Here is a 19,267-nt window from a genome sequence, read left to right as displayed (position 1 = left end):
AACTAAATATTTTTTACTCTTTTTTACTTAAAAATGCTTAAAACTTAAAACAAGCAACACTATGCACAAATAACTGACTACGACTACGTTTACACGCACTGATAAAACCGTTTTAATAACAACCGTTTTCATGAAACTAACCAATCATAAGTATTCCTGTAAAAAATGGAATGACTGTGATTGGCCAGTTTCATAACTTCGGTTGTTATTAAAACGGTTTTACCAGTGCGTGTAAACGTAGTCACTGTAGTACACTTTTGTTACACTCTGGCGTTTTTCTTGAAAAGCATACACTTTACACGATGTTTCTCCCACTTCCAAAAAGTGTAGTGTATTAAAAGTGTAAGGTGTACACTTTACACTTTTCGTGTATGCAAGTAAAACAAACCTATAGATATAAAATGTGTAAAGATCATATTTATAAATAATATGTATGATCAGTATGATGCATTTGAAAATTCTGAAGAAAACGTCAACGACAATGTTGGTGAATCTTTTGATACCATAGACGACTTTATAATTGTTTGTGTACAAAGTTATCCTCATTTATATAATAAAAATGATAAAAATTATAAAGATAACATAATGAAAATAAAGTTATGGGAAGAAATTGCAAAAACATGTCATCTATCAAGTAAGTATAGTTTTGAAAGAGAAAGCTTTAACATGCAGCTAAAACATTGATAATTAAAATCTATCATAGTCGATGAAGTTCAACAAAGATGGAAAAGATTGAAAGAAAGATATGGCAAACAGAGGAGACTAAACGAACTCGCAGTGCAACTCGCAGTGGCAGTGCCACATGCAGAAAATTAAACAATGGCCGTTATTTGAAAGTATAAAATTCATGGAAAAACACATCCAGAGAAGAAGGTATTAGATTGATAACAAATTATTTATTTTTTATATATAACAATTAGAATTATTTTAATGATTAATCAATTTAATTATATTGTAGGACATTCAGCAATGTTTCACTGCAATTTGGAATAACATTGCATACCACACCAGAAAAATCAAATTTCAGTCATCAGAGGTATGAACTAGAAAGAATACGTGTTATTTTTTATTTTTATATTTGCAAGAATTTGATAGTTGTATAGATATAATATAAATATTGCGTTTTTTGTAAAATAAAGAAGAAAAAGATTTATAAAACACTAATCATAAAAATAATATTTATACTAATATTATTTAGGCTATGTTTAGCTCATTTTCATGCTTAAAATGTTATTTTATCTTTATTATTTATAAATGTAAAATAAAGAACTTAATGCTTATTGTTATGTTCTTTTTAACAGAGAAAATACAGCATCTCAATCAAATCAAAACATGACTCAATTATTTCAAGAATTGAAAAGACGTCAAAGCACAGTTCAAGTAAATGAAGGATTGAAAAAAGTCCCAAGCATAGTTCTACAAAATCGGATAGAGAGTGTAATCGGAAAAAAGTAAGTACAATCAAAACATAATACTTAATAGAAAGAAAATAATTAACGACAATTATTAAAGAAAAGCATAATGCTTGCAAGATAAAATAGTTAAGATAAGCAAAGTTTTCTTTGAGAAAAAAATAATCACTTTTTTACTTAATTGTACCAAAAGAAATTTTGCATGAAATAATATATATGTGTATATATACACATATATATGTTTATATTATTTATGTAGGTTTTATGTATGTTATAATATATGTTATAATATATTATTTATGTAAGTTTTCTGAAGATTACTTAGAAAATAGCGTACATGAATCACCAAGAAACTTGGAAAATTCTGAAGTTCTAGTACCAAACATATATAAAACATCTATAAGAGTTTCTCAGACATCTATGTCTTCTAAATTTGCATGTGTGTCTGATATTTCTGAAAGCAACGCTTTCTACTTCATTTACAGCAACATATGAAACGTTGGATAAATTTCATAATGTTGCCATTTCTTCAGATCGGTCTTCGGAAGCTTCCGATTATATCTAAAACAATTTGTCTCTAAATAAACCTAATTCGCCTTCAGGTGAAGAAGTTACTAGAGCGAAACTGTCCACAACTGCAAATGTATTCTCGCTTAATGTTCCAACAAAATGTTTTTTTGGCGGCTCCCAACGTAAAAAACAAAGAATCCCGATATACTTAAAACTTCATTTACAAGTGCAACAAATATTCAAGTAAATATTCTTAAAGAATATTTACTTGAAAAAAAAGAAGAGAAAAAAAATTATCAACTTGCAGATGAGCACCTAGCTAAATTTATCGTATCACGACTTTTGCAATTGCCAGAAGAAAACAGAGATGAAAAACAAAAAACTAATCGATGTCTTATTGTCCAAATAATTTTGTTTACAGAGTGGCATACACATCTTTATTAATTTTCTTCCTTATTTGTAGGGATTAGAAAATACAAATATATCAGAGAAAAAAGAAATATTACAATTATATACATACATAAGTAAATATATTTTTATTTTTTCTTGGAGGTATACAAGCGATATACTTACTATTAGCTGTCATGGTTTTTTTGTCATGTGATTTTTGTTCAAAATAATGTAGTTATTTTGTATTTTTTGTTTTGTTATTTCTTAACAATATTATTGTTCTATCTGTGATTTTCTGTGCAAGATAAATGTATAATCACTATCAAAACCAAAAAATATAATTTATTAAACGTAAGTTGCAATACATAATAGAACTAAGTTGCAATACATACTAGAACTAAGAAAAAAATATAATTAAATATAGTAATTCACGTTTGCATTTAATTAATTTCATTCATTTGTTTGTCTTAAGAAGCATTTTGTCCTCTTTAAATGTATTCATATTGCCATGGTACTTAATTTAGAGGAAAATATATTCTTTTTGATGTAGAATTTTTATCATTTAATAGATAGAGATTAAACAATTATGAAAGTAAATAGCACTTATATATAATAATACTATCAGCGATACAAAGAACTAACGGCAATTGGCCTTCGAAAAATTCTCCACCGAGCGACTAAAATATCAAAAGTATTTTCCCTTTCTGACGTTAAGAAATATTCTGCTAAAAATTTCTTTGTCGAAATGCTGTTTGTGCCGCTTGGCAAGAAAGTCTTTTTTCTTTGTTTTCCATATTAGTTTTTTTCAGCAGATCTCCAAGCTCCTGGAGTTATATTGCCATTTTTGTTTTTGTACTAATAAAATTTAGAGGACAATACATTCTTTTTGATGCAAAAGAAAAGAATAATTAGATATAATAATATTATGTTTTTACTTGTATAAAAAGTACAAAACCAAATTACACTAACAATAAGAATTAAAAGACTGACAGAAAGTTACATATATTTATGTTACATACTACAACTATGCCAAAAAAAGGAACTGAATATTAGAGCTAGTTTAATAAGTACAACTGTTTTGGTGTAAATTATGTATCTTTAGTACTCTCTTAAAAATAAGCTATTCAAAACAATTTATAAAGATATTATTTATTTTATACATCATATTACATATATACACATACACGAACGTTATAACTCTGTATATAAAATAATTAATTATTAGTAAATTGGAGTAAGGTCATAAACGAGCAAGTTAAAGATGTTGAATAAATATAATTATCAAATAACGAATTGTTATATTAACAAACAAACGTTTCGACTCTTTACTTGAGTCATCTTCAGTGTTTAATATCAAATAAAAAAATATATAAAATAATCACGCTATAAAAGTCCTGTAGATAGATGAAAAAGACGGATGAAAAAGATGTTAATTGTGCAGTCTCAGTGTAAATTTCATCCTCGAGTGTCTTAGGTGAGGAGAAGAATCTGTCTGCAAATGTCTAGTTGAAACACACCAATATCACGAATAATACATGTAAAACACAATTTACTTACAAGCCCCGATAGCCAAATGATAACAGTATGCCAGCAGTATGCACGCAGATTTAATCAGCACTTTGCAGCAGATTCCACTCAGCTATGTCATCACAGTGAGTGAATTATGTAAGCACAATATGTAAAGAAAACAACACAGCAAAAATATAGAAATAAATGAAGAATGAAATGACAATAGCACGTTATGCTTCAAATCTGCTACATTATTTGAGCAAGTTCTGCTTGATTGATGCAATAATATTTGCATCACGGCATGACACATTTATATTCTCTTTTTTTTCTGTTTTTCTGTCAACACTAGTTGCAATAACAGGTTATGTTTGAATGCTGGCTACACTGTACTGGCATAATGTATTATTGCAGATTTTGCAAAATATGCTCATTCAATCTTGGTTATCTGGGAATAGAAGTTTTGGTCGAACACTGGACAGAACAAAAAGACAAACGGTTTATATACATATGAGTCCACACTCTCTCAGCAAAGTCAAAATGATAAAAGCGTTACGTTCAAATTTTAGAAGATTTTATTCTGTCAAGTAAATTAAAATATGAGTCATCTAATAAATCAGTGTAATTATTTAAATTAAAACCGTGAGTTTGTTCCTTTATGTGTATGGTCTCTGAAATTAATAAGAAAACTCACATACATGAATTTATTAAGGATACCGAATGTAATATACGAAATTATGATATAAAATCAAAATAAAAAATCAGGAATAGTGTGATTCCTAAATTACAAACTTTTTACCTTACTCCAATTTACTATTTATATTTATATTACGAGTGTTAATTTTTCTTCTGATAATTAATTATTATTTTATATACAAAATGCTCTTTAAGGCAAACTTAAAAATTTTATAATTAATTATTTTATATCTAATATTACACAGAGAGAACGGTTTCTTTAGATTTAACCAATTTTGGTAAATCCAAACAAATTATTTCATTGGAATAGTCCAAACAACCTTGATTTTGAACTAAACNTTCCGATTGTTTGAATTTCAAACAAAGTATTTTGTTAAGTTAAATAAATCTAAAACTTCAATACAAAAACCTTTTTCGCGGCTTGCACCGTAACACAACTTTGAGATTTTACTCGAAGTAATCTTTGGAGGCCCGATTCAGCTTACCAATCAACCGATGAACTCCATTGAAAGAGACTGGACCTGAAAAAATCCTAAGGTGATAGCGGGATTCGAACTCGAGACGTCTCCGTTGTATTCGCAGCCCCCGCACTCAGTCCGCAAGACTACTTGTTTCTTACTAAAATGTAATTATTTGTATTTACTTATTCTCAAGCTATTCTATACGCATCTTATTTATTATTTCTTTAAATTATTATTTTATTAAAAATATTGCAGTGCAATGTATCTGCAACAAATATTTCTCTTATTATTATTAATTATTTATTATTCTTAAAATTTAAAGTACATTTTTACAACGCTAAATTTTTTGTCTCAAACAATGCTATATTTAAATCAAATATATTTTATGTAATATTTATGTTACAAAATGATTTTTTTTATTAAATAATGCTTATTAAAACCAAATAAAATATTATTTCGTTGGAATAAATTATTTCAAACATTTGTATTGTTTCCGTCAAATAATTTGATTTAATTTAACGTGACAATATAATTTTTATTCAACAAAATTGTTGTTTGGTATAAAATTATGTTGTTTGAATGCAACAAATATGAGTCAAACAAATCAGATTATTAAATTTAAAGAAACCGTTCTCTCTGTGTACATATAAATAAATAATAATTACATATAAATATTACATATAAAATAATTAATTATAACATTTTTAAGTTTGCCTTAAGGAGCATTTTATCCTCTTTGAATGTATTCATATTGCTATGGTGCTTCACCTTCTGGCATTAAGAAATATTCTGCTAAAGTATCTCTTTGTTGAAATTGCTTTTTGTGCCGCAAGAAGGCTTTTTTTCTATGTCTTCCATATTAGTTTTTTCAGCAGATCTCCAAGCTTCTGGAGTTATATTGTCATTTTTGTTCTGGTAATCAATAAAATTTGGAGGACAATACATTCTTTTTTATGCAGATTTGTCATTTAATGGCTTAAAAAATTATGAAGACAAATAGCACTTATAATAATACTATCAGCAGTACAAGAATTAGCAGCAATTGGCCTTCGAAAAATTCTTCACCAAGCGACTAAAATACCAAAAGTATTTTCAATAATACGTCTGGCGCGAGAAAGTCGATAGTTGAAAATTTTTTTCTTATTACTAAGATCTCTCTTTGAATATGGTTTCATCATGCATTCTGTGAGAGCAAAAGCGTCGTCCGCAACAAAAAAACATAGTGTTTGCAATTCAGAATCGAGTAATTTTGTAGTTCCTTTAGGCAAATTTAAAGTGTTATTATGAAATAATGTTAACAAATCTGAATCATTAAAAATACCGCCATCAGAAGAGCTACCGTATGCACCGATATCTATCAAAGTAAATTTACATTTATAATCGCATGCCGCTAGCAGTACTATGCTAAAAGTTTTTTTATAATTATAAAATAAACTGTCTGAATTTGCTGGCGCTTGAATGTTAACGTGTTTCCCGTCTATAGCTCCAACACAATTCGACAGATTCCACTCTTGTAAAAATCCAGCACAAATTTCTTTCCATTCATCTTCATTTGGAATACATAAAACAACAGGTGAGGTACAGCAATTATCGCAGCACATGTTTCTTTTACAACACCATGAGCTGTTGATACGCCCACACGATAAGCTAATGCTATTGACAACATCTGATTACCTGTAACAAGATACCTGTAATATTTGTGTATGCATATAAAAATTTTATATCTATCTATTTATAATATAAATGTTATATTTTAATTTGTCATTATAATAAAAATATAACTAACTAATATTTAGAAAATTTTGAATTATATACAAGTCAAAATGTCTGCAATTATTAAATATAAATTAATAACAACTCAAAACACATTAAATAAGTTTTAAACATTTCGTAAACTTTTAAAAAACTTTATTGTGTCTATTTATTCAAATGTTTTGTTCTTTTTCACTGAATTGGCTGCACCAGTTTAAAGTTCTTTTTTTTCACTCTAAATGAAAGGGAAAAAGATAAATTCTGAACTGGTGTGACCAGTTCAATAGAAAAGACTAAACTATAAGCAACAAGTCTTCAAAGAACAAATGCATTACTTGAGTGTAATTGCGAGACGTTGCTTAGGTGGCAAAGCTTTTTCACTTTTTTTAGACAGATATGGAAAAAGCATCGTTAGTAAAATGGAAAATGTGTTCACATCCAATCACGTATATTGAAAAAATAAGTCTGGATCTTCTTTCATTTCTTGAAAAAAATGTTGAAAATCTCCTTGTTATATTCGACGTGTGTTAATAGGTCTCACAAGCCACTTTCTATTTCTCCAGCGTTTAAATTTTCTTTTCTTTTTTATCGTGTACAAATAACTTTTACTTGTGTACAAATAACTTAATTGTAAATATGTAAAAGTTGCAAAAAGTTTTCTTTATCCATGATCTGCAAAAGTTCAGAATATATATATATTGGGACCTTAAATAAGTTCTCGCTGTTTTCCAACAGATGGCGTTACCAGAACTGCGTGCGTGTAGTTTAAGATGGTAACGCATCTATAAGGAAGTACCATAGGCAAGCTTGAAATTCAGTGTATGTCATTTCGCCGAAGTGTAAACAACTTATTTTTATAGTGTTAAACATGTCGAGTTTTGTGCCAAAAAAGTGTATTTGCGGAGAATTTTATTGGACTATTTTATTCAAAAAAATCTGCAGTTGAAGCACACAGAATTCTTGTTGAGACTTACGACGACCATGCTCTGTCGGAAACAACATGCAGAGATTGGTTTAGACGCTTCAAAAATAATGATTTTGATGTTGAATGTTGTTCTGTTGATGAGCAACAGCTGAACGTATTATCTTTATAGCTCGACACAAAAGATGCAGAAATCTCACTGTGTGCGAGTCGAGCGAGTTGTTTATACTCACGGAAAGGACGTGTTGTGTGTTTGTGTGTGAGTATTCAGGGGCCTCCAGTGGGCTTTACAAAGTGTATAGTGTCATGAAAAAATGTGTGTGTGTGTATGTGCACGCTCGCGCGCGCGCGTGTGGTGCCGACTCGTGGCAGAATTGGAAAAAGAGGGTTAAGGAGTTGGTTGTGTTATTGTAAAGGACGGGGGATAATAAATATATATGGAAAATTGCGACAGGTTATAGTAAAAGCGGGCATTCGGAAGGATGACGGGAATTATTTCGGAGGGAGGAAGTGAGGATACGGTTCTGCGGAGTTGATCGGGTGTGAGAGCGTTGAGGTTTAGAGCGTGTTGCTCCGGAGGTACCGGGAATCGTGAGCGGGGAAAGAAAAGGACATGACGCAAAAAATAGAATATTGGGTTTGGATCTAAAGGAAAACGAGAGCGCGGAAGGTTAAAGGGAGGAGGGGTAGGACCGTCAGTGAGTTCTATGAGCTCGAGATGATCTTCGTCAGACGTAGGAGAGGAGAGAGGACGAGGAGCTAGGTGCTCGAATTCGATCTCGAGTTCCGAATCGAAGTCGAAAAGAAGTGCATTGCGAGAGGAAGGGCGAGAGGCTAAGTATTCGTAAATTATGTCTATTTTCGGATCAGAGTCTGGGTGAGGGGAAGGAGTTGAATCTCGAAGGAGGAGAAAGGTTTGCAGAGAGTTGTTGGAAGTCATCCTCGAAAAGTACGGGGGAGTACAAAGTGGGTTCGTACCACGAATCGGTGTCGTTTTCGTGGCCCACGGCGGGTGTGTCGGAGTGTGAGGTGGAGGGAACGTTAAAATCCGTAGATACTGAGTGTGTGTGGTTAGTTAGTGTCGGTGTGTTGTGACTGAGTATATTTGGTACGGAGGCTGGAGAGAGTTCCGTAGGCCTATTTGGCTCTGCAAGGGAGGCTGTCTGTCGTAAGGCTCGATTCCGCTGGGTTCGGCGAGTTTTAATCGCAGCGCGGAGTGTTTGGTTACAATTCTCCACTTAAATTCGTAATCAATTAATGAGGAGGTCTTTTCCATTTAAATGAACTCGCAGCTGATTTTATTTTTAATTGTATTATCGGCCAAAATTTATCAAACAATGTTATCAAAAAAATCGGGTTGAAATATTATTATTACGATCCTTATTGGAAAGAGAAAGATTCAACTGCAAATTCTTTTGTCGGCTGGTTATTCGCGGAGATAAATTAACTTAGCACTTACTACTTGCGATGTACTTCTTCCACGTCCCTCCGCGGATTTCTTTATCCGGAGTTCCTGGTTGAGGGAAGCCTGTTCGGTCCTTCAGTTCACCGATGAGTCGGCCTGATACTCTTAGTTTGCACTTTCACTAATTTGGACGGCACTCGCGAATGGTATTCAGGGTTTTCTTATTATTTCTGATCGCGACGGAGGTTCGTTTTTTTCTCTGACTCTGTTCGCGGGAGCGTTACCTTATATGCGCTTTTTAGTAGCCACGGGGCCTTCCAATCAGAGCGCTTGATAAGCTCGCCCGCTTCTATCAAAAACGGTGATAACTTTTAATTTGCTAAAAGTTCATTAAAGTAGACACCATCTGTGGGACAACGTCTCTTGCGCTTCGCAGCTGTTACTATGGAGATAATTTTTATCCGGCAGAAATTGTTTGTTAGTGTCTCGCGAGTGTTCCTGTCTGTCTTTTATTAAGAAAACTTCCCTTCCGGAGATAAGGAGATTTATTAATTTTGCCTAGCCGGGCACATGTGGATTGTTATTACATATGTCCGGCATTTGTTTGCCCGCGGAGCTTGTCTTGGATTTTTCATTTCCCGGATTTATTATTTTATTTCGTTGAGGTGCGTTTCGCTTTGTGTTCACCCGATTTTTACTGTCACGTGTTTTCTCAGATCGATCTTCTGTTCCCCATCTGGAAGTTTTCTGTTTAGTCCGCGTCTCATCTCCCGCGTTTTTGTTTAAGATAAAATTTGTTTCTACCGAGTGTTCACCATTCTGCGTTGCGTAAAGAAGGAAACCGTAGTCACAGGACGTAACAGTAGTATATCAGGTTGGTCAGAAAATCTTTTTGTATTTTATGCAAGTAAGACGACTGAAAATACAAAAAGACTCTTTCTGATTAACCTAATACATCTATACTATTAAAGATGATATTTATGTATATATATATATATTTAACATATTGCAATTGTAAAATAAAATATATATTTATAAATAAATATATATTTATAAGTAAAATATATATTTAAATTACACAACTATCAAAATAGTTTTGCCATTGTACTAACTGCGATATTTTTTCATTAAAGTTAAGGTCGCACGTGAAAATATGTTAGTCAAAGTTATAAACAGTAGTCAAAGTTATAAATAATAGTACCGCATGACTTGACTTGACTTCTTTGTGGCTCGAAGATTTACAGTGTCATATATGCGTGTATTCTAACCTCTGTTTAAGAAATGGAAGTGCGCATGCGCAAGTCAAGGCATTAAGAATGAATAATAAATTTTACTGCTACAGTCTTACGGTTACGACTAAAACTTTTTTACGTGCAAAGGCCTTAAGCAAGCGTGAGTGCCGCCATATTGGAAGGCCCCCGCGTCTATATTTGTCTCTGTCTGCCGAGAGAAAGGATGCGCCCGAACGGCGCATCCACTCAAGATATAATCAAGATTCTTTATTTCAGGAATATTAAACTAAGTGTACTCGTTAACAGCCGCGTCGGTACGTGTATTCTAAATAAGTGTTTAACCGTAGATGTCAAAGAAGAATAAACGCGGGAATCGTTCGGGCTGGCAGAAGCAACGGTGGCGTAGAGGTTTAGAGTGGGTAGAAAGCACGTTGCACCAGCCGCCCAGTGCTGATGTCGGTTATCCAGTAATTATTAGCGATGAGAAGATGAACCTGAACCTGGAAATTAAGCGGTGGAAGAAACTCATTCCGATTAATACCACGCATTGGTATTACACCGTAACATTACCGATTAATGATCCACATTACCGCGTGTATAAAGACAAACTCATCTGTACAATAAATCCAGCTCCACCTGTACTTACATTAGAATAAAATAAATGTGTATTCATGTTCGGCAAATCCTTTTGAACGGCAATATTATTTTCCTTTCTCAAAATGTCGATCACTGGCAAAAGTATAGCTTAGGGCGCCGGCACACGAGACGGATAGAGACGGAACGGAACGAAAGCGGAATTATAACGGAACCAATCACAGATCTATAGTTTCTTCCGTTGTTTTGTTCTGTCGTTTCTTCTGCCTTATGTCCCACGAGACGGAATGTAGATGGAAGCGGAATATTCGATGTGATATAAAATAAATATTTATATGTTATTTGCCATATTTTATAGGCAAAAAGTGACATTATGTAAATATAATAGCATAAAATATAAGATACGATGAAATAGTAAAAATAAAATGCATTTTTGGTGACATTTAATTGTAAACGTTCGTATACAATTATTTTATGATTAGCTGAAACTTGATTTTGCAGCTATTTTTCCGCTCCATGGGATAGTAGGGATTTACATCGCGGAACGGATCACGGAAGCGGAATCTTTTGATAAAAAAGTTTATTGAGTTTGTGTTTATTGTAATTAGTTTGTAATTAAACATCAAGTTATGGAAGTCGACAATATTTTATATTACATTTGTCGTATGTGGCTTTCATGCAAAAACAAACCGTACTCTTCATTTCAAAAGCAGGTTATTCGTAAACGAATATTAAAAATAATTTTATTGTATCTAATACAAAAAACACGAGAAAATAAACGCACACGGCAATTTTGGGTCCTATATTCAGAGAGGAAAGAAGACTAATGCAAGGCGCAAGCGACAATCTTATTCGTGAAATGGAAGATACCGATGTTGAAAAATATTTTAACTATTTCCGCATGTCATTGGAGACATTCCAAAAATTGTTAACAACCGTTGAACCATACATCACGAAAGAAACAACAATTCGAACACCGATTCCTGCACGCACCCGTTTACAAGTTACATTACGATATCTAACTTCCGGAGACAGTATGATCTCCATATCTTATAGTTTCCGTATAGCTCATAATACTGTTTCAAAAATTGTCGCCGAGACTTGCCTTGTTATTTGGAAGTGTTTAAAAGACAAAGTATTTCTTCAACCAAATGCAGCTAATTGGGAGTGTATTGCTGAAGAATTTGAAAGCAATACAAGTTGACGAAAGAGGAACCGATAATGGTCCACTGAGTACTTTTGGCGTTGACTCTTGTGCCACTGTTAATGCATCTGTATTTGTTGCAGCTCTACTAAAACTTCTATCCAAATATGTATTTGAATTTGGACTGATCTGTAACGAATTCAACGAGCTTATCGTGCTGCAAAATAAAATTAAAAAACATATTTAAAAAATAAAAAGATTTACATTATATACCCTAATAATAGATACAATGAAATTATAATGCACAAATTGCTTTTTTTTCAGTTTAATTTTCATTATGGTAATTCATTAATAAATAAATATACTTACGGTTTTGTAGTGTAAGCTATTTCTAAAAATTGCATTTGTTGAAAAAATCTAAACGAACTAGATCGCAATTTTTTTGCTGTCTCTATGTCAGATCCACTTGGAACATAAGCTTTTGCTTTCTTTCTTGCTTTTACATAGGAATCACGTAAATCTCTCCAACGCCTTTTAGCCCATTCAGGAGTCACTTTACCTATATTGTAAATATAATTCTTGTATTGTATTATATTTCAAAACATACTTTCTTCATTTACGATATTAATATTTACGATATTAATGTTTAAAACATTACCTCCTCTTATTTACGATATTAATGTTTAAAACATTACCTCCTCCCATCGATTTGCTACTTCTACCCAAAGAGCGTTGATCTTTAGTTTGGTCCTCTCTTACAGGTAATTTGTAGTTCTAAATTGCGGATCTTTGGGAAACAAGTTCGACTAGAATCTCATCGTTATCGTCTGACATTGATTTTGAACTATCCTCTACAAAGATTACGCTTACATTTTGTGGATCTTCATTTTCTCTGTTATAATTTCTTGCAACTTCAAAATACAATATTATTACAATAACATAAAATTTACTGAAATTATATAAATATAAGCACATACTCATCATTGCAATATGGTTCTTATCAACATGTAATGCATGCATTTCTTCTGAGTATTTCTGGAAACATTTATGCTGAAATATGTCACCACAAGATCCGATGATAATCCAGCCACAGTAGCCACATTTTAAAATCTTTTAACACATCTGTAAATTACACATTAATATAACACACTAATATTTCTGCTAATTACAGTTATTCAATTCGCTATATTACTTACGATTCCTTTGCTTGAATCCATTTTGCAAACTACATAATTCTTCTCATCAGTTTTCATATAAATTGAGAGTATCTGTTGAATATAGCAAAAGAATAGAGAGGTGACAATAGAAGACTTGTGATTGCGTTATAATTCCGCTTTCGTTCCGTTCCGTCTCTATCCGTCTCGTGTGCCGGCGCCCTTAGACCGTTGTCGCAAGGTTTCAGCTTACCAGTCTCAAAAAAATAACCAAATTTATTGCGAAACCTGTGCATTCAAACCCGGTAACTATTATTGCTATTATTGCAAATCTATTAAAACCCACGGGGTAACCATTGGGACCTGTCCCACGGTAATTCGTTGTAGTAAGTGCTGCAAAAGCGTAACCACAATCTCACCTAGTGTACAGACATGTGCAGAGTGCCATAGTTATTATTATTATTATTTTTTTTTTATTGATGAAATAAGGTACATGCCGCAAGACGCGCTTATGTGGCTTACAATGGAAGTACACACAATGTTGAACTAAACTAGAGTATAAAACACTAGCACGGAGGAGCATGTATAGGGTGCGCCTCCTTTATACATACGAGTATCACATCGAGAGTAGCGGGAAACTTAAATGCACATACACATCACAGTATGTATATGGAGGGCCGGAGCTCACTTTGGCCCGTGTAACCAGTGGCCAATAAACATTACATGAATCTTAACAAAATAAAAATAAAATAAAGGAGCAAAGACCTTAGTCTACATATTGATCTAAATATAAAATATAACAGTTAAAGATATACAAGTAACTTAGTTAAAACATAATATCGTAAAACTAAACTCATTGCACACAAATCGCATATATAAAACATGTTAAATAAAGAGTGGTATTGAGCAAAGGAAACTGCTTACCGCAGCGACAATGTCTTGGTGAGAACATGTCAACAGGAATTCGACAGGGTGCGGAAAAAAACCAGCCGCTCGCACCAGCCGGCTGCGCAGTAGTTTGCGTCGTTCGTCGTACGGGGGACACTCCCAAAACACGTGAATTGGGATCTCCCCCTGAGCGCAGATTCGACACAAAGGCGAGTCCACTATGTCAAAACGGAAAAGACTGGCACGTAACGAGGTGTGGCCGCTACGAAGGCGGTTGATAGATGTCACCGCCCTGCGAGGTAAAGCTAACGACTCAAACCAGGTATTCCGAGAATCTGTCAAAAAGTTACTGCAGTAGTAGACTCCCCGAGCCGGAGTCTTGCTCCGACACCAAGACAACAACTCTGTCTTCAAGTTGGCTTTCCAAAAGGTTTTAATCTCATCCAGAGGCACTTCCACCTGGGAAGGCCTGCCACACCGAACTGCATCCTTCGCGAGAGAATCTGCCCACTCGTTACCTCGCACCCCACAGTGGCCGGGAATCTACACCAGCTTGACCTTAACTCCCCTACTCCTCAGATCCAGAAGTAACGACTTCACCAGAAAACGAGATACGAGCTCCGGCCCGGTTAAAACCGAGCCTGCACCGCCGACAGAGTTGACAAAGAGTCAGAGAAGATCGTAACCGCCGACCAGCTCTCCACCTGCGCCAAACAAAAGGGCCCCCACGATGACCATAGCCTCAACACAAAAAGACGACACGAACCCTACCGAACAAAAGCGGCGAATATACCTGCCGTCCAGCGACACCAACGAATACCCTGAAAAAGGGGATCCCTCCGACCGTGAGCCGTCAGTAAAGAGGCACACGGAAGTGTCCAACTCGGCCCGGAACAGACGACGAAATTTCGACTCCACGTCAAGGCTCTGACGCAGGGACGCCCCCGTCGTCAAGTCCACATCATGAGTAGACAGCAGCGGGGCAAAGCCGAAAGAATAGCAGACGGGGACTTCAGACGAGAACAACGAGTTGGACCACCGGCAAACCAACCAAAAAGCCTCCAGAAGAAGAAGCGAGCCGACCTGATTTCTGTTCGGTGACGCCAGCAAAAGAGCTTGAACCTCCTCTAGCAAGCTCCACACCGGGTGGTCGTTCACCGTGGCCACCCTAGAGAGATAGTTACAACACAGAAAGCGAAAACGTAGAAAGAGTGTAGGCTCCCGAGCCTCTGTCAACAACACATTCACCGGAGTAGAGGTCCTATAGCCCATCACGACTCGTAGCGCCCGTCGCTGCAACTTATCCAAACGGTTGCCCACCCCCTTGGAGAGGCCATGAAGCAGAAAACCGCCGTACTCAATTCTCGACCGCACCAGTGCTCCGTAAAGGCGGAGCAAGAGGCGGGAATTACTACCCCACCATGTCCTACCCAAACACTTGAGAGTGCGCATAGAACTGGCACACCTTCGTTCCAACTGCAGAACATGGTTTCCCCACTCTAGGTTAGATCGAAAGGTCATGCCCAAGAAACGGACCTCTGGTACCGAGGTAACTTTAACCCCCATCACCATTATTCCCCAAACCTGATGGCTCTCCACACGTCCACCTCCCCGAGCAATCTCCAACGCTCTCCGGTTCCCACAAATAAACACACACAGCTGTGTCTTCGTGGCAGACAGGTCCAAGCCAAGGGCAGACACCACATTGTTTACCGACTCCTCCAGATCACGAAGTCCGTCCCTAACATCTCCGTTTGAGGCGTACACGCAAACGTCATCAGGATACTAAAGCACCTTACACCCGGGCGAGCATGTCCGGCCCAACTGGGCAACATAAATCGTATAGAGCAACGGACTGAGAACACTTCCCTGAGGGAGACCTTTATAAATCCAACGTATCTCCTCAAGATCTCCAAATCTACACGTAACCTGACGTTCAGACGTCAGATTAAAAATGAACCGGGCCGTACAAGGAGGAATCCCAAGAGCGATCACCTTCTCAATCAGAACGTCCGGAAGAACGTTATCATAGGCCGCCTGGATATCCAGGAAGGCAGCTGAGACGGCCGTATCCTCTTGAAAGCTTTTCATTATCTCACTATACAGGATAGTCAAGTTATCAATACACGAGCGCTGTTTACGAAAGCCGAACTGTGAATTGGGTAGTTTCCTATGATACTCGAGCCACCAGTTAAGGCGATTAACAACCATTCTCTCAAATGTCTTACAGAGGCACGAAGCCAGAGAAATGGGTCGGAGTTTCGGCCCGCTCGACTTTGGTATAAAAAAGACCAAGTAGCGACGCCAGGCCAACGGGAAGCAACCCGAGCTAAACACAGCATTATACAAATTCAACAGGAAAAGCCGGCCTAACGCCGGCAACTTGCGTATCACCAAGTAATCCACGTTATCTAAGCCCGGGCTAGAGCTAATGTTAACGCTCTCTAGGGCTGCATCGAACTCCTCCAAAGAGAACGGCTAATCCAGAAAAGAATCAAGACACTCATACGTGAAAGATGTCGGAGAAACCGGCACTCAGAGAAGGCACAACGAGTCAACCTGGGAGCGGACTCTACCCACCTTCTCCTCAGAATAAGCCTTGTCCAACCCTGTTCTGTTCCACCGGGAGCCGAAGCGTTTCACAACATTCCAGACATAGGTAGAGTTGGTATCTTTGCGCAAACCAGCGCAAAACTTTCGAAAGCTTTCCTGCTTAACACGACGAAATTTTCTAGTAGACGCAACCTGACGTTTATATGACACGAAGTCCTCATGAAGACCAGTAAACTTAAACCTGGCGAGAGCTGCCTTACGGAGGCGAATGAACTTCTCACACTCTGCGGACCACCACAGGCACGGAGGACAGACGATCTGGGGTTTGTTCGCTGGAGAGCGGACTGCCCTCGGAGTCGCAGCCTCGAGGGAGTCTACCACCAGTGCCACAAAGGTATTGTACAAGGTGTTGGATTTACATACAGGTCATTACGACGGATTGCCTACTGTTTCACTGGCAGGCGCGCACGTCCAAGCCACTTCAGGTCTTACTGATATGGTTAGGTTTCCAATGAAATATTTTAACAAAATACTCAAAACTTTAAATATGAAAAAAACACCATAATCAATATAAGCTGATTAATTAATAATGATAAGTGTGTAAAAATGAATAAAAGAAACTTTCTTTCCCAGAATTTTATAATATTTTTGTTTAGTGTTGAAATCTTTTCGACAGAAATTACAGGTTTCAAATAGATAATATTTAATTATATATGTTTTAACAAAGTCTTAGAAAGTAGACAAAAATATTATTGTTAACATATACTACACCAAGTAGAAGAAGAAATTTAATTTAAGAAATTTTTAATTATATTTATATAAGTGTTTATTATAATGTGTTTAATAATAAGTAATTAATTAAATTAACTCTAATTCGGTAAACTCTAGACACTTACATTTGGTGCAATTTTTTATTGGTTTAAACGTTGCAAAACATCTTGTAAAGATCCATAGAGTTTTATTTAACATTTTAAATTAAGAAAATAACATTAGTTTTGATATTTTTTTTATTTTGTTATTATAGGGAAAAACATGTCAAATCAAAGAATTTAAAATGTTAACAATAATATTTTTGCCTATTTTCTAAGACTTTGTTAAAACATATATAATTAAATATTATCTCTTTGAAATCTGTAATTTCTGTCAAAAAGATTTCAACGCTAAACAAAAATATTACAAAATTCTGGGAAAGAAAGTTTCTTTTATTCATTTTTACACACTTATCATTGTTAATTAATCAGCTTATATTGATCATGTTGTTTTTTTCATATTTATAGTTTTGAGTATTTTGTTCAAATATTTCATTAGAAAACCTAACCATATCAGTAAGACCTGAAGTGCCGCTCGAACGTGCGCGCCTGCCAGGGGAACAGTAGGCAATCCGTCGTAATGACCTGTATGTAAATGCAACACCCTGTACATCACCTCCACTTCAGTCTCAGGAAACGAGCAAGGAAGATCCCTCAACCTATCGTTTACGGCCCGGTGAAAAGTAGGCCAGTCCGTGCGAGTTGAGTGGAGCCTAGTGGTCCGCCGAACCGGCAGAGAGGTATCGGGACGTAAGCTAGAACAAACCACTACCGGGAAGTGATCGCTTCCCCAAGAGTCCACAACCACTCCTCAAGAAAGACGTAGGGCAAGCGAACTGCTAGCGATGGTCAAGCGCAGATGAAGATCGATAAGAGTCGCTGATGTAAGTCGGAGACCTGTCGTTAAGCAATAGAAGATTGGAGTCCTCCACCGCATCCCAGATGGCAGCCCCGGAGAGGCAGGTAGCCCGCGAACCCCATCCCACATGGTGAGAGTTGAAGTCACCTCTAAATATAACCTTACTATCGCCAAACTGACCGAAAAACTAGAGCCAACTACCTACCGACACAACGCCCGCGTTCGGGGGGCGATAACACGCTACCAGGACCAGGGATTCCCCCCGCACGAAAATCTCCACGGCACACACCTCCAACTTACCCGCACAGTCATATACGTTCGCTATCCGTCGATATTTAATGGAGTGATTGATCAGGATCATTAATCCTCCTCCCGGACGCCCAATGCGGTCCCTCCGCACCGCGTCGAATCCCTTTACAATAAATGAATTGGCTGGAGTGAGCCACGTCTCTGAAACAAAAATAAAATTGTAAAACATGCAATGACGAGCAAGTTCGGTAAAGCGTGGTAATATCGACTTTGCGTTCCAGTGGATGAAATCAAAAGGATCGCAACGAGATTTAGACTTATTCATTATGGATTGGTTTATTTTTAGAAACCTTAAAATGTAAAAAAAAGTTTATGGTATTACCAATTTGCTGAAGTAATGTGTCTATATCGTCCATAATTTATACGCATAATTTTGTCGACCAGCTGGCGCACACGAGCTTTAACCTCCTCACCACAAAAATTAGCCGCGGGCGGCCATCTCCACGTTGATGATCCGTTCGAAGTAGACGCCACAGGCGAGTTGACCATTGAGACTTCCTCTCGGGAAGGGAGGGGGGAAAGTTTCTCAGCGTCTTATCCGGCGCAGGACCCGCCCCTCTCTTTGCGTTGATCACCAGCCGTTTGGCCTCAAAATAAGGAAGATTATCATATGCCATCACTCGAGCCAATTCGGCATGGCGTTTGTAGATAGAGCACGAGCGGTCGAGCGA

The 19,267-nt window shown here is 36.3% G+C and overlaps 1 protein-coding gene across 2 annotated transcripts; it reads left to right on the top strand.

The window, feature by feature from the left end:
- Positions 1-587: 587 nt before the first annotated feature.
- Positions 588-10,958, top strand: LOC109862403. Of its 2 annotated transcripts, none has more exons than XM_020442449.1 (5): positions 588-634; positions 704-873; positions 959-1,036; positions 1,302-1,451; positions 10,634-10,958. In XM_020442449.1, the coding sequence occupies exons 2-5, from the start codon at positions 803-805 to the stop codon at positions 10,698-10,700; spliced, it is 366 nt and encodes a 121-aa protein (XP_020298038.1). In that variant the 5' UTR covers positions 588-634; positions 704-802; the 3' UTR covers positions 10,701-10,958. The 2 variants fall into 2 exon arrangements, with proteins under 2 accessions (XP_020298038.1, XP_020298039.1); XM_020442450.1 differs by lacking the exon at positions 10,634-10,958 and adding an exon at positions 6,459-6,668.
- Positions 10,959-19,267: the final 8,309 nt, after the last annotated feature.

Source organism: Pseudomyrmex gracilis, unplaced genomic scaffold, assembly GCF_002006095.1.
Source record: "Pseudomyrmex gracilis isolate BER0280 unplaced genomic scaffold, ASM200609v1 scaffold_1742, whole genome shotgun sequence".
Taxonomy (NCBI): domain Eukaryota; kingdom Metazoa; phylum Arthropoda; class Insecta; order Hymenoptera; family Formicidae; genus Pseudomyrmex; species Pseudomyrmex gracilis.
This window is presented reverse-complemented; position numbering and strand designations above follow the sequence as displayed.

Excerpts from the sequence above, each read along its gene's own strand:
- LOC109862403 (XM_020442449.1), top strand. The coding sequence starts at position 803 with ATGCAGAAAATTAAACAATGGCCGTTATTTGAAAGTATAAAATTCATG. Across the intron at positions 1,037-1,301 it reads TCAAATTTCAGTCATCAGAG|AGAAAATACAGCATCTCAAT; the intron begins GTATGAACTAGA and ends TCTTTTTAACAG. Across the intron at positions 1,452-10,633 it reads GAGAGTGTAATCGGAAAAAA|ATGTCAAAGAAGAATAAACG; the intron begins GTAAGTACAATC and ends GTTTAACCGTAG.